The sequence below is a fragment of the Argentina anserina genome, chromosome 3 (genome assembly GCF_933775445.1).
Source record: "Argentina anserina chromosome 3, drPotAnse1.1, whole genome shotgun sequence".
NCBI classification, from domain to species: Eukaryota; Viridiplantae; Streptophyta; class Magnoliopsida; order Rosales; family Rosaceae; genus Argentina; species Argentina anserina.
In genome coordinates, this window is record NC_065874.1 from 26,198,551 (window position 1) to 26,214,121 (window position 15,571).

At 37.5% G+C, this 15,571-nt stretch overlaps 3 protein-coding genes across 5 annotated transcripts; 1 reads left to right on the forward strand and 2 right to left on the reverse strand.

Moving 5' to 3' along the window:
* Nucleotides 1-131: 131 nt before the first annotated feature.
* On the forward strand, nucleotides 132-758 carry LOC126787335 (uncharacterized). Its single transcript, XM_050513239.1, has one exon. The coding sequence runs from the start codon at nucleotides 132-134 to the stop codon at nucleotides 756-758; it is 627 nt and encodes a 208-aa protein (XP_050369196.1).
* Nucleotides 759-7,691: 6,933 nt separating this feature from the next.
* On the reverse strand, nucleotides 7,692-10,323 carry LOC126788119 (probable E3 ubiquitin-protein ligase LUL2). 2 transcript variants are annotated; one of them, XM_050514084.1, is made up of 4 exons: nucleotides 10,144-10,323; nucleotides 9,630-10,059; nucleotides 8,774-9,269; nucleotides 7,692-8,236 (listed from the first exon to the last, which is right to left on the reverse strand). In XM_050514084.1, exons 2-4 carry the CDS (start codon nucleotides 10,010-10,012, stop codon nucleotides 8,111-8,113), a joined length of 1,005 nt encoding a protein of 334 aa, XP_050370041.1. In that variant the 5' UTR covers nucleotides 10,013-10,059; nucleotides 10,144-10,323; the 3' UTR covers nucleotides 7,692-8,110. The 2 variants fall into 2 exon arrangements, with proteins under 2 accessions (XP_050370041.1, XP_050370042.1); XM_050514085.1 differs by lacking the exon at nucleotides 10,144-10,323 and having other exon boundaries at nucleotides 9,630-10,116.
* A 2,343-nt stretch (nucleotides 10,324-12,666) lies between these two features.
* Nucleotides 12,667-14,984, reverse strand: LOC126788117 (F-box/kelch-repeat protein At5g60570). Of its 2 annotated transcripts, XM_050514082.1 has the most exons (3): nucleotides 14,819-14,984; nucleotides 14,465-14,530; nucleotides 12,667-14,243 (listed from the first exon to the last, which is right to left on the reverse strand). In XM_050514082.1, the coding sequence occupies exon 3, from the start codon at nucleotides 14,233-14,235 to the stop codon at nucleotides 13,075-13,077; it is 1,161 nt and encodes a 386-aa protein (XP_050370039.1). In that variant the 5' UTR covers nucleotides 14,236-14,243; nucleotides 14,465-14,530; nucleotides 14,819-14,984; the 3' UTR covers nucleotides 12,667-13,074. The 2 variants fall into 2 exon arrangements, with proteins under 2 accessions (XP_050370039.1, XP_050370037.1); XM_050514080.1 differs by having other exon boundaries at nucleotides 12,667-14,530.
* Between the last annotated feature and the right edge of the window lie 587 nt (nucleotides 14,985-15,571).

Consider the following 15,571-nt stretch of genomic DNA (forward strand, 5'->3'; position numbering starts at 1 on the left):
TCAATTTACTGTTGTAATTAGAAGTATAAATCAAAGGTTATTTTATACAACATCGTGTATTGAATAAGTTGATTCAATTACTTACTGAACCTGTGTTCTAACAATCTAAAACAGAAATTATATTTGTTAAAATGGATCAACCTGCTGCTGTTGGTGTTAAGAACCACATTGAGAAGCCTTTTGTGTTCAAAGGTGTGGATTTCAAAAGATGGCAGCAAAAGATGTTGTTTTATCTAACAACGTTGAACTTGGCACAAGTGATTACATCTGAGGCTCCTGAATTGCCAGCAAAGGGTGATATCCCTGATGCAACTATGAAAGCTGTTGAAGCTTGGGAGCACAACGAATTTATGTGTAAGAATTACATCCTGAATGCTTTAGATGATTCTTTGTATGATGTTTATTCTACATTCAAAACTGCAAAAGAGCTGTGGGATTCTTTGGATAAGAAATACAAGTCTGAAGTTGCAAGTGCCAAGAAATTTATTGTTGGAAAATTTCTGAATTGTAAGATGAGTGATGCCAAGTCTGTGGTGAAGCAAGTGGAAGAACTCCAGATTACTGCTCATGAATTAGTTGCTGACGGTATGGGACTCAATGAGACTTTTCTTGTTGCTTCCATTATTGAAAAGTTGCCTCCCTCTTGGAAGGATTTTAAGATTTATCTCAAGCACCTATCTGAAGAGATGAACCTTGAGCAATTGATTCTTAAGCTTCGTGTGGAGGAAGAGAATCGAAAGAATGAAAAATCTGATTAGTTCTCAATGGAAGCAAAAGCCAATGTGATTGAAGACAATACTTCTAGGTCCAAGTTTTCTCACAATCAGAAGAAGGGAAAAGATAATGCCAAGAGAGCACTTACTGCCCCAAAAGCTGTTATGTTCAAAAAGAAAATTCAAGGTGCATGTTAGGTGTGCGGGAAGCCTGGTCATAAAGCTATGGATTGTCGCCACAAGAAGGACAAGCCTGCTGAAAATAAAAATCAGGCAAACATGGCAGAAGACCAATTTATTGTTGTGGTATCTGAAGTAAATTTGATGACCAATAGCAATGATTGGTGGATTGACACAGATGCATCAAGGCATGTGTGTGCTAAAAGGAGCATGTTTACAACATATGTGCAAGGATCTGGTGGAGAGAACCTTTATATGGGAAACTCTAGCACTGCTGCAATTGAAAGAAAAGGAAAAGTGATACTGAAACTCACTTCCGGAAAAGAACTTGCACTCACCAATGTGTTCCATGTTCCTGAGATTAGAAAGAATCTAATTTCTGGTTCTCTTCTTATCAACAAAGGCTTTAAGTTAGTGTTTGAATCTGATAAATTTGTACTCACCAAGGGTGGGATGTATGTAGGAAAAGGTTATCTTTCTGAGGGGTTGTTCAAACTCAATGTAATTCCTACTGCTGATATTAATAATAATAATAATGCAGGCAATAGCACTGCTTCTATTTACTTCCTTGATTCAATTGATTTATGGCATGAAAGATTAAGTCATGTGAATTATCGTTCTCTAAACAGGATGATAAACTTGGGTTTGTTACCAAAATGCAAGCCTAAGTTAGAATGTATATCAAACAGCAGAAATAATGCTGATAAGCATAAATGTGAAGTCTGTATTGAATCAAAATATGCAAGGCACTCTTACATATCTGTTGAAAAATCCAATGAAGTGCTTGGACTGATTCATAGTGATCTTTGTGACTTCCAATCAACTCCAAGTAGATCTGGAAAGAATTATTATATTACTTTCATCGATGATTGTAGCAAATTTTGCTATGTCTATTTAATAACAAGTAAAGATGAAGCTTTAAGTATGTTTAAGATATATAAAGCTGAAGTTGAAAATCAATTAGACAAGAAGATAAAAATACTGAGATCAGATCGTGGTGGAAAATACATATCAAATGAATTCTCTGAATTTTGTTCTACACATGGAATTATTCATCAAACAACAGCACCCTACACTCCAATGCAAAATGGAGTTGCTGAGCGTAAGAATAGAACTCTCAAAGAAATGATGAAATCTATGTTGAACAGTTCAGGTGCTCCACAAAGTTTATGAGGTGAAGCTCTATTATATGCAAACTCAATATTGAATAAAATTCCTCTTAAAAGGAATAATCATTCCCCATATGAAATCTGGAAAAGAAGGCCACCTTCATATAAAATTATGAAAGTGTGGGGTTGTCTTGCAAAAGTGAGAGTTCCTCCTCTAAAAATGCAAACAGTTGGACCTAAAACAGTAGACTATGTATATATTGGATATGCAATTAATAGTGCAGCAAATAGATTTTTAGTTCACAAATTTGGAAATGAAGAAGTGCATGTGAACACGATTCTTGAGTCCAATGAAGCTGAATTCTTTGAGGATATATTTCCATACAAAGATAGATTAAGTACTCCAAAGAAAAGAGTACATGAAGATTCAAATACACAGAAAAATAATAACAATGCTTCTACGTCAAAGGTTCAAAACCAAGAATTAGAACCAAGAAGAAGCAAAAGAGCAAGAGTTGCAAAAGACTTTGGTCCGGATTTTGTGGCTCTTACTGAACAAGAACCTCAAACATATAAGGCTGCAATGGCATCTGCAGAAGCACCTTATTGGAAGAAAGCAATCCAAAGTGAAGTGGAATCCATTATGAATAACCATACATGGAAATTGGTTGATTTACCACCTGGATGTAAACCAATTGGTTATAAATGGATATTCAAAAAGAAATTAAAACCAGATGGTTCCATAGATAAATATAAAGCAAGACTAGTCGCAAAAGGTTTTCGACAAAAAGAAGATCTTGATTTCTTTGACACCTATTCTCTGGTCACTCGAATTACTTCCATTCGAATGTTAATAGCAATTGCTGCTATATATGATCTTGAAATACACCAGATGGATGTCAAGACGACATTCTTAAATGGAGAATTAGAGGAAGAAATCTATATGGAACAACCCGAAGGCTTCATTGTTAAAGGGCAAGAGAAGAAAGTCTATAAACTCGTTAAATCGTTATATGGACTTAAACAATCCCTAAAACAATGGCATGAGAAGTTTGATTATACAATGATGTCTGCTGGATTCAAAATAAACGAGTGTGATAAATGTGTTTATATCAAGCAAACTAAAAATGCTTGCATCATTGTATGTTTATACGTGGATGACATGTTGATAATGGGAACTAACAAGGACATTATCAACTCCACAAAGAAGATGCTTAGTTCCAAATTTGAAATGAAAGATATGGGATTAGCAAATTTAATCCTTGGAGTGAGAATTAAAAGAGATAGTAATGGCTATACACTCACTCAATCTCATTATGTGGAGAAAGTACTAAAGAAATTTGGACACTATGATGATAAGACGATGATGACTCCATTTGATCCAACATGTAAGCTTGCAAAGAATAATGGTGAAAGTGTGTCTCAATTGGAATACACACAAATAATAGGAAGCTTGATGTACATTAAGAATTGTACAAGACCGGATTTGGCTTATTCTATAACTCGATTAAGTCGATATTCAAGCAATCCTAATAAAGACCATTGGCATGCTTTGATAAGAGTACTAAGGTACTTAAAGTATACAATGGACTACGGTCTACATTATACAAAATATCCTCCTGTTTTGGAAGGATATAGTGATGCAAATTGGATTTTGGGTAGCACAGAAAGTAAGTCCACAAGTGGTTATGTGTTTACACTTAGTGGAGGAGCCGTGTCATGGAAGTCATCTAAACAAACTTGTATAGCACGATCTACAATGAAATCAGAATTCTTTGCCATGGATACAGCTGCCGAAGAAGCCGAATGGCTTAGAAATTTTGTTGAAGATATTCCATTGTGGCTTAAGCCTCTAACACCCCTTTGTATTCATTGTGATAATATGGCTGCCTTACATAGAGCCAAAAACAAAATATACAATGGGAAATCTAGGCATATAAGGCGAAGACATGCTACAATACGACAATTGCTCTCCAATGGAGTAATAGCATTGGACTACATCAAATCAAAGGAAAATTTAGCCGATCCTTTGACCAAAGGCCTACCTAAAGAGCAAGTCGTATTTACATCGAGGGGAATGGGTCTCAAGCCAATACAATGAATCATTACTTGGCGGAAACCTCACCTAGCAACATTGGAGATCCCATGGTCTAGGTTCAATAGGCAAACTGGTTAAGGAAGATTCAAAAGCATGACACATATGTGCCTATTCCTATGATGTAATAATGTGTGTAATCCGTTGACGATTAAGGGATGAATATTAATTTATTCTTAATAATGCTAATAACTTTCTAAAGTGGGATAGAACGGACTATTCTTAATTAGCATTACCTATATGAGAGTGATGTGGGTCGCATCCATGAGAATTGATATGGCTAAATTCTCTAAAGCTCTCATGAAGTCGGGATTTGTTCAAGACCAAAATGAACACAACCGTATAAATTTGAAATGTGAAGATGATATATGTGTGATACTTGTTGTCTCGTATTACTACCATATAGTGAACAGTTCAAGATGAAAAATTTCACTGTTTCACTAGGTAATACCGATAAGTTATTACTAGGAATGGTTCAAGTCCAAAAGACACCATTTCCGACGCATATTGATTCTATTTTCTCTGAAATGACGTTAAGTTACGACGATTAATATGTAGCTTATTTTCTATTCAAATGTGGGGTATTTTCTGATTTGAATAGAAAATGTGGGGTATTATTGGAGAATTTCTGGGTAAAAATGAATTGTGGAGATGGAACAAACCAAACAAACGTGTCTTTTGGAATGAAAGGACACGACTTCTGGGTTTCAACTAAAGTGAATAGTCATACCTTTTCAAAGCATCACCAATCTTCTATATAAGGATGACAAACCAAAGCAGATGGTTAATTAATCAATTTTCTCCTCTCTCTCTTCTTTCCTCAATAATTCTAAGAAACACAAAGTAGAATTTGCCAGGGATTCAATTGAAGTGCTTCGATTGAATTCGATAGTTGTATCCTGCAAGACAGACATCCAAAGATCTACAAGCACAAGTGTAGGGGTGAATTTCTGTTTTAGGAGATTGCAACAAGCAAGCCTCTATTAAAATCAACAAGTCAGTTTCTTTGTTTTCAATCTTTTTGATTTCAATTTAATTGAAATTGATATTACTGTATTCATAGAATTGAAATTGTGTTCTTCAAATTCATTTTATAGTTATAATATTACTGTATTTATAGAATTGGAATTGGGTTCTTAAAACTCAATTTACTGCTGTAATTAGAAGTATAAATCAAAGGCTATTTTATACAACATCGTGGGTTGATTAAGTTGATTCAATTACTTACTGAACCTGTGTTCTAACAGAGACATCAACAATGTCGAATTTTGTATCACACTCGGATGATGAATAAGATATAACAAAAGGATTATAGACAGGAGGTGATATCTGGTCAAGAAAGGAGAGTTGGTATATCTTTTTGTGGTCAGGGGTTGGAGAAGACGGTCTGATAAGCTCTCTAGAGACGAGTTCAACTTCAATCTTCATGATCAGTGATCTCCTACAAATAAATTAACTATAGGTATGTCTTGCTCTGGGTTTGCTTACAGCTAAATATATAGTAAGAGGATAGAATGCAGTTTATAAAGAAAAATAAATAAGCACTTTCTCATGAATTAATATCACAGATTCACAATGTCGTCCTTTACTATGTTTTACCTTTTATGACAAATCACAATTAGATACTTGTGCAACATAGCATCACACTAAGGTTTTATTCAATTTCTTAAGTATCAAAAAAAAAGATACAATATTTAGTTTTCTTAAACTAGAAGACAAATACAAAGGCTGAATCTGATGGAGGATTAACTAGAAAAACTTTAACAGTGAGATTATATAGTGCCTAAATCTAAGGAAAGCAGAGACATATATGTAATTTGGTAGTTTTCTTGGAGCAGAGTATATACGTAGGGCGAAGTGCAGGTAAGATAAACCTAACAAACTTGTTAACAAGAAAGGGCAAGCCATTGTGAGAAACTTTAGACTTTTTTAACTTTGTTTGTCAGGATTTGGCATATCGGGGTCGTACCCCTTTACAAGTCGTCTTTTTCGAGTGTTTGACGGTCTCTGTAGAGGGTTTGACTCTCCCAACGCATGGTGTTGCATCCACAAGGTTTCGAACTCGAGACCTTACTTAAGCCACATCAGCCTATTACCACTACTGCATGCATCCGCTGGTAGACACTTTAGACTTTAAAGAAAAGGCCAAATATACAGACAGTAAATTAGTCCACGAAGTCAATATTAATATTATATTTTGGTAACCTAACAAGCATGTATTACGGTATAACAGTGCTGAAACACTTCTATATGAGAAAGTCAGTAGGGTTGTAAGTAGGCTCAAGCCGCTCGTGTTCGACTCGTACTTGGCTTGTTTTTAATATGTTCAGCTCAAGCTCGTAAAGTTAAATGAGCCGAGTTTAAACTCAATATTATGCTCGACCTTGAAAATGAGCCGAGCTTGAACAATAAGTATTCGACTTGTTCGACTCGTTTAACTCGTGAGCTAGCTCGGACTTATTAAAAGCTCAGCTCATCTCATTTATTAATTAAGCTTAACTTATTAACTTTTATAGTATATATAAAACATAATTTTTATATAAGAAATAATATTAGTTCGAAATAGCTGAAAAGCTTCTTTCTAGATTAATTAGTTAGAGACTTTAAATTTCATAACGAGTTTGATTTGTTATTTTTAGTTTATTACAAATAAAAAAAATTGTATGATGTTATGACATTAAATTTTAATTTCTAAATTTAAAAATTCTAATTTCATATAATTCAAGGCGGCTCAATTTGAGTTCGACTTCATCTAATAAAATAAGTCAGCGCAAGCCCAGCTTGAGCTTTTTTAAGCCGAGGCAAGCTTAACATGAAACACAAAAATTAAATTTTAACTCGGCTCAAGTTCGATCAAATAAAAACAAGCCAAACATGAACAACATATTGTTCGGCTTGGCTCGGCTCATTTACACCCCTAAAAGTCAACACATACTTGATTCGGTTCGACAGCAGGAACATTAATTTTGGTTATAGATGTATTGGAGTGGTTCAAATGGAATACGAAAATATTCTGATACATACTTTTACTCTGCCGTTTCAAATTGATTTTAAATCAAAAACAAGACGATAAAACTTATAACAACAAAACACTCCAAGAGCTCAGAGGTCACCAGAAATTTGACTATGAACAGTGTCTGTATTAGAGCCTCAGGCCTTCAGCTAGGGTTTATGAACACTCTTTTCATCGGCCACAAAGCTTGGTATGAACAACATCGTACGATAACGTTTTAGACAGCTAGAAGGAGTGTTGTGTAGGATTATTACAAATTTCAAATAACTATTGCACCTTACCTTTGGTTGATCTTACCTTTGGCGCTTACTTTGCCCCTACACCAACTCCTACACCAGATTTCTCACCTGGGTGCCTTACCGGTCATTCCGGTCGAGGGGCAGGTATATAACAGTTAACCACATAACCGAGACTTCCATTATTTTGCATTACATGCACTGTTACGATAAACTAGTGTCTCTTATTTGAGTTCTGATCAATTGCTAGTTCTTCTATCATGCACGGACTTATACTCGCAGTTTAACAAACATGCAAGAAATTTTGACAAAGCCAAAATTAACCCCAGTAAGTCAGCAAGAGCAAGAGGTGTGTAAACATCTACAGACACTAGCAAGTAAATAACAGTGTTCCCTAAACTTAATATCCCAACAGGTTTCCTGACAACAAAAAACTCTCAATTGGAAGGAATTTGCCAACTCTGTCAAGCACTCCAAAACAAGCAAATTTAACTACAGTTTGCAAAGCTATTACAAGGAAACCAAGGGCTTCATGTAACCAAAAAGAACATAATAAGTATTCACCATTGTATTCTTTTCTGAGAAAATACAGTATAACCAACTCTCCAACACCCGTGGTACTAGGGTTCCTCTTGTGCAATATACGTAGGACCCCACCCTTGCAAGAAAGTTGAGTGTTGTATGTTTTCTTATGTATCTTTCTTTTTTTCTTTTTCTTTTTTTCAGATGGTGTTAACAACATATAGTTGATATTCGATAGCATGCTAACCTAAAGCACCATCCGCTCCATTGTTTACCTTGATTTCCAATAGCCGTTCAACTGGTTGCCTACAAACAGGGCATCTATTTGTCTGGAACCTCAGAACTTTGGCACAACCACTACACATGCACTGCAGCCACGAAAGAAAGAATTGAATGACATTAGACAAAATTAAAGTAGTATAAACCAAAAACAATTTCAGAATACAGCTCGTGAAATCAAACACCAATCAAAGAGCATAAAAGCAGGGTGTAGGTCACCCTATGCAAGGGACTGACTAAAAAAGTGGGTTTGCACATAAGAAACACAATTTGTTTTCTACAAAGAACAACATTTACAGTGGATAAATGGAATATAACAGGAGCAAGTACGCATGGGATTACTATACACCTAGTAATACAGTAATGTTGTCGGTCTGGCTTCATATATACAATGTTATGTTCAAGAAACACCCTACCCTGAAGGCCGAAGCCCTTAAGCGCTGACTAGAATAGACTTTTTTTTTCTTTTTAGCTTGTACTCTTCATATGCTCTCCATCACAATAATCAGATGGTAGAAACTTGGTAACAACTCTTATTGAAAGAGTGAAAGAAAGAGGGTCGGTATTCGGTAAGTTTATTCAAACTACGAATAGAAGAGAAGGAAAGAAGTAAAATGAGCACATACCATGTGCCGGCAAGGGAGCACAGTTGTATCTCGAGGTTCTGACAAGCAAATTATACATTCCTTTCCAGCTTCATTATCATTTTGTTCACCTTCAACTGCATTCCCAATACCATAGATCTCCTGCAGCTCGTACCTCATATTATTCACCCACAGTATCTGTTTCATCACCCGGACTTTGTACTCACCATTATCCTTTTTTCCAAATACTGCCTGTGTGATCTGAGAGTTCCCAGTGGAATTCCCATCTGATGCACGATCACCGTCACTCACAACGTGTGCTTCAGCCTTCACCACAAGAGGATAAACTTCCATCTCATCCTCTTTTGTCAACCCTAGCTCCTCAAACATTGAAAAATCGATCCCAGTCCCACAAGGTTGTCTGAACTTCTGACCAAGACCTTTGTCAAAAGGGACTGTAACAGGTTTATTCAAGCTCTCCTTTGTCGCCACCAAGTTGAAGTCTGCATCTTCTTTAGTGAAAAACATGACTGTAATGCTGTAGAGAACCAAAACAGGTAATAAGCAGAACAGAATCCTGAATTTTAAAACACCATATGTATGTATATGACACCAAAAGAAAAGTTTAGGAATGCTGTCCCGCTTTGATGATAGACAGATCATTCTTACTCCTACCAGACAAACATTCTAGCTACATTTCAGCAAGAACTTCTACCCACACTTTGAGCTAGACTAACATACATGTTTTAGAAAAGTTCGACGTAAACTCAAAGAGGGCATATAAATACTACCTAACCCCACATCTAAGATCAATGCAAAACAATCCAATCCAATTCAACTCAATATGATCATACATCAACAAAACACCAACATATACAACGCCACATCCAAACTCTACCTTCCAGCTGCGGCGGCATCAAATGTGAAAGCAACAACAAACTTGCCAGCATTCTCCCCATCCGGCTCGACTCTCAAAGAGTCCTTCTTGATGTTCACATCATTCTTGATAGTCACAGTCTTCTGGTGCTCTACAAATGGCGCCCCCGGCATTGGGGGCGGAGCAGGAGCACCATAAGGGTACTGCCCCGGACCCCAATTCCCCGGCGGCGGTGGGTAGAATGGGGAGTACTGGTACAACTGGGGTTGATTGGGATTGGGGTAATGGTGGAACTGCCCACCTGGATTGGGAATTGGATCGTTTGGATACGGGTAAGGGTAGCCGGCGCCGGTTTGGGGTTGAGGGTGCCTCCGGCGACCGGCGCTACTGCTTCCGATTCCCATTTTGAAGAAACTCAGTTTGAAAGATGGAGATTGAAAACAAACAAAACCTGTGGGAGAAGATAAAATTGATCGGAAAAAGGATTTTAATGCAATCAAGAAAAACCCAGAAGGAATGGAAATTATTTACTTACAGGAGATAAAGAGATGGGTAGGACTTAGGAGAGGTGTGGAGCTGGGATTGGGATTGGGATTGATTTGAATCTGGGGATTGTATTTGGGTTATTGGGTGATCTAGCGACCCAGAACCAACCGAGACGACGACCACCTTTTAAACCTCCTGTCTCTGCTTCTTTTCGCCCAATCACTGCGTCATTGGTTTGGTTTTGTTTTGTTTTGTATCGGGAGTCAGTTTCTGGGGCTTTTTACTAATGAGGACCTATCCCTAGAGCACAACCAACTCTTAAAAACATTCATCCATTATTCTATAGTTGTGGGTTAGGATCTAATTTGTTAGGGGAGCTGTTATTCTATAGGCTGGGTCTGATGTAAGCTCTATGATTTGATATGATTACGTTGTGTTTGGCATTACCGCTCATGAATTTGTTAACTTCTAGAATTAAATGACAATTTATGTTGTTTCGATTTAGTCGGCGTAAATTGTATTTCTTTGGTCGGCACATTATTCTTCTTCAAATCATAGACTCATAGTTATATCTTTCCGAGCATTGTCAGTGTTGGACGTTGGCCGCGGTGATGTTGCGGTTAACGATGTCACACTTCACACCGAGTGCTTGTTTCTAGAACCCGATTGTATTTCCTTCATTATGATGTTGTGTTAGTTGTGTATATATTAGGGTTCATCCTGAAAATGTTATTTTCGGCCATTTTTCAGTCTATTATCTCACATACTATCTCTTCCATATAGGGCAGCTCTACTCCTCCTAGCCATTCTGCGGGTGGGTGTTTGGATTATGATCTATTTGGCGTCAATCATGTTCTAGTCGACAAGGGAATTGTGCTTGTAGACGTCGATGCTACATCAGTGGGTACCCCCATCTCTCTTCGAATGTCTAGACTTCGGGAAGAATGACCAAGATCTTGGTGCCCACAACAGCAATCATGCAGGTTCCCCAAACAACAAGGACGACCACCACCAAATTTAGCTCCAAGGTTGGGGAGAGGAACCCATACGGATTTGGTTTTGGGCTCGAATACATGAAAAACAAAAACATCCGAATCCTCGTCCGGATCAATTTTAGAGAGAGCATGCATGCATGCATAGAGCTTACCATCGATCTACCGCAGCCAGGGATTCCTATTATCTCCTTGCAATGCTGGAAGCGATCTCTCGTACCACTTTCTATTTTCAAAAGAACGACGAAACACAAACACAAGCTTTAATGTTTCTCCTCATCGAAATCTGAAAGTTCCTCCTAAATTAAACCGAAAAAAATAAAAATTCTTCATGACACAACACCTGTTTTAATCTCTTTCTCACAGTGCATGCTCACTGTTTCTTCATGATCAACTTATAAGATCACAAGCCAGTCATGTTCTAATATTTTGTAAATAAGAAAGAAGGAATTGGAGAGAGAGAATTACAGGCTGATAAAGAACCCAGCTCCTTGTAAAGAGTACGGAAGAGAGGAAGGGTAGAATAGGAAAAATGGAGGTATAAAATGGCAAAAAATGTAAATTTAAGCGTGTATTTACTTGTAAATTAGAGACGTGTAAATAAAACTATTCAACTGTAAAACAAATTATTTTTCAAATATGCGGACGATCCACAGGGTGGTGCATACTATAATCAGAAGGAATTATATACAGGCCAAACAGAATAACATACAGACCAAACATAAGAGATTCAGACATCAAGCGGACGATCCACAGGGTGGTGCATACTATAATCAGAAGGAATTATATACGGGCCAAACAGAATAACATACAGACCAAACATAAGAGATTCAGACATCTAAAACATTCAGGCTGTGATGCATCTGGCGTGCATGCCATCATTTCTATAGCGTCTGCTGCTTGTTTTAAAGAATGAGATGATAAATCCTTTACATCCACTATACTCGGCTTAGTGAACTAATACTACTGTACTGTACACCTAAATTTAATTCAAAAACTGCAAACATGGTGCAAAACTGATGATTTACAACTGCAGGGTCTGCAGCACGTGATTGCTATACACATAGAAACATGGTGCAACGCCAGATAGGTTACCAAAAAAGTAGCAGGCAATCACAACGTAAGACATTGGACCAGAAAGATATACTGTAACTTGAAAGGAAAACATCTGATCACAGAAGAGCCGTCAGAACCTGATGGCAACTGTGCAACCAAATACAAACCTTGAGAAAAGGGTACCATGACCAGTGTACAGTATATTCAAAACTAGAATTGTCATCGGGCCTAAAATATGCAGGACGATCACAGCGGATAGCCTAATTGCTAGCAATAACGCAATACACAACAGAATTTTAGGCATGTAAAGCAATAATATGGAATATATAAGCGCGACTACATGATCCAATGGAAATTTTCTCTAGGAAAACAACCAGACATGCTCTCAAAACTGTAATTTTGACTCATCAAGCGGATCATTGAGAGTATGATCCAAAATGAATTAGCAAATACAACATATCATATATCAAGCAGGATATATTCCAACCAAATGTATAAAAAAAAAAAGTATTGAGCACGACAAATGGTGAATCGAGATAACATTTATTTATCTTGATCCAGATAACTGGAATGAAATCTGTGACATCTATAACACTGGAAGAGCACAATTTAAAAAACCAAATCAATAAACAAAAGTTCCCAATTTATTAAGAAAAAAATGAGAGACGATAAACACAACTTCAAAGATAAGACAGGGAGCAGCATACTACCCATGTAACCCAAATGTAATTCTTCAGGAGCATATCAGGATCATGGTCCATGGAAGTGTGAAACACCCGAGATCTGGGACATGTTAACAAAAGCGAACCAACTTCTGAGCCAGCACACAATTAATTCTAGTCAATCAGATAGATGCACAGGAAGTACCCAAAAGGGGCCAAGTCAGATTGCAGAAACCAGAACCTTCTTTGTTGTTAATCTAAAAAGAATCTTCAACAACCCATAACTGCACAGTTGTACACAAACACACCAACATTCTCTTTTACACCAATCACCTTCCAGTCCAAGGTACCATTCTTAACCCCTGACTTTGGACACCAGGAGTTCAGGACAATACCTTCGCCTTCTGGACCTTTTTGGCCACCCACAACAAGAAGTTTCTTTCCACAAGCCTTGAAAGCCAGGCCCCAGCCATTTGAAGTGTCAGCCCTAACTGGAAGTCTGCCTATAACATCCCAAGTGTTCTTCTCCTTGTCATACTTCTTGATCATATTGGTTTCATACTCAACTGCATATAGTTGGTTATCCACTACTGCGATAAGAGGGGGAGCCTGTGCCGTCCTGTTGACATATGGATACATACCCTCAATTTTCCTCCATTTCCCTGTCTCCAGATCATACTCCTCGCCACAAGTCAGTGAATCCAAGGGACTTGACATCCCACCAATGACATAGAACTTGTTGTCCATGAAGAAACCAGAGCACAATCTACGCGGCGAGTGCAAATCAGGTAAGACTTTCCACTTACCTGATATAGAATCATATAACTCTGCTGACTTCAAAACATTTCCATTCATATCACTCCCACCCGCAACAATAGCAATTGAACCAAGAGTACCAGACCCGAACAAACAGCGAGGCTTGTTCATTCCCTCACATTTAACCCAACCATGATGCATCGCACTATACTTCCAAATAGCAAAATCCAGCAATTCACGACCAAAAACCAGCAACTGACTTCCCACAGCCAGAGACTCCTTGTCTGCATGATTGAAACAATCATCCCAAGGCACCTTAGGCAATGTCATCCACTTCTTTCTACTGGGATCAAACGCCTCCCACCCTTTCAAATCACAAACCAGATACACCCAATGCTCCTCAATTCCCAACTGCTTCCTCAACCCATACAAATACCCATTCTTAATTAACTTATTAAACCTTGAATTAATCAACAACAGGGAAGCATAATCTGATCTACCAACCCAAGCAAGGCAATGCAGAGCTACATCATCAACAAGACCAGGGAAAAAAGAATCACTTGATCCATATCTTCGGCGACCATCACTCATTCTACCCCTCAAACTCAACCTCGTAATACTATTCCCTCCCTCTTCCTGCTCTTCCATTGTATGATTATCCGAAGGAGAAGCCATGTATCTTTCTGTTAACAAAACTTATCACTATTCAACTCAGCTGCCAATACCTTAAATATCGATTTCAACAGTTATTGTGTCTCCATCAATCAAACAATCTATGGTATAAACTCAAAGGCAAATTTGATCCTCCAACCAAAATCACTTAAATTCTATATCGAAAACAAATCCAACCCCCAATCAAATTTGACAGTATGAAAACAAAAACGGCTGCGGCTGTATATATCACCTGACGATCAATTAAACTCCGAGAGAAAATTTCCTCCGCGATATTCCTCAATCCAACAAGGACCACCTGCATATTCATCAAAATCAAAAATCAAAAAACAAATTCAAGATCAATAAAAAAAAACCGAAGATAAAAAACTGAAGAACGCGGCAGAGCCACAACAGCCACATCAACAAAGCAACGAACACAAATTCTAATACAGACAAGAGATAAGGTCCGATCCGAATCCAATGCCGGATTAAAACAGCGGCGAATCGAATCGGATAGATATTCTGATCTCGGCGAAAAAGGAATCTGAGGACGGCGTTGAGAGAAAAAAGAAAGAGGAGAGAGATGAGGGCAATGCATGGGTACCGGAAAGTGCGCAGAACCGGCAGCGGATCTCGGGGGGGTCAGATGGCCGGCGAACGGGGCCGGAGAGATTCGGCGGCGAGCATAGTAACCGGATTCCGGCGAGGGATTTAGAGGAGAAGAAAACGCAGAGAGAGAAAGGGAGAGAATAAAGTCTGATATATAAACGAGAGAGAAGGAAGGAAATGGTGGGGGTGGGATTGTAACTTGCAAACACTTTTATTCGACTAATTATTACTCACTTTCGATTAATTTATTAAATTGGATTTTTATTTGATTTTCCTTTTCTTTCATCAGTAATGGTAGTAATATTCTTGATGATATTTGTCTTCTTGCCCTTGTCCTTAACAACAACGATTTTATTTCCTTTATTTTATATGATGATGATTTTTATTCGTCCAGGTATGATAATTAGATTTAGACTAATTTAGAAACAAATCATACTGAAATTGAAAATGTGATATATAATCGAAGAGAATATGAAATCAACCTTATCTTTATGGGAAACAAATTTGTCGACTATCCTTTATTTGTCAACATTGTGCCTACGATTCTAAACTCATATCATGTGTATTTTCTCAACTCATATCTAGATAATAATTGAGCAATTAGACATATGTCATGAGTTTAAAATGGTAGACAAATAAAATGTGATCGTCAAATTTGATTTAATCCTTATGTGTTACAAAATTAGCTATGTTCACCATTTTCTTCCACCTATTACTACATATCGAGTTAATTTTTCTTCAGCTAGGA

Excerpts from the sequence above, each read along its gene's own strand:
- LOC126788119 (XM_050514084.1), bottom strand. The coding sequence starts at position 10,012 with ATGGGAATCGGAAGCAGTAGCGCCGGTCGCCGGAGGCACCCTCAACCC. Across the intron at positions 9,270-9,629 it reads GATGCCGCCGCAGCTGGAAG|CATTACAGTCATGTTTTTCA; the intron begins GTAGAGTTTGGA and ends GGTTCTCTACAG. Across the intron at positions 8,237-8,773 it reads TGCTCCCTTGCCGGCACATG|TGCATGTGTAGTGGTTGTGC; the intron begins GTATGTGCTCAT and ends TCGTGGCTGCAG.
- LOC126787335 (XM_050513239.1), top strand. The coding sequence starts at position 132 with ATGGATCAACCTGCTGCTGTTGGTGTTAAGAACCACATTGAGAAGCCT.
- LOC126788117 (XM_050514082.1), bottom strand. The coding sequence starts at position 14,235 with ATGGCTTCTCCTTCGGATAATCATACAATGGAAGAGCAGGAAGAGGGA.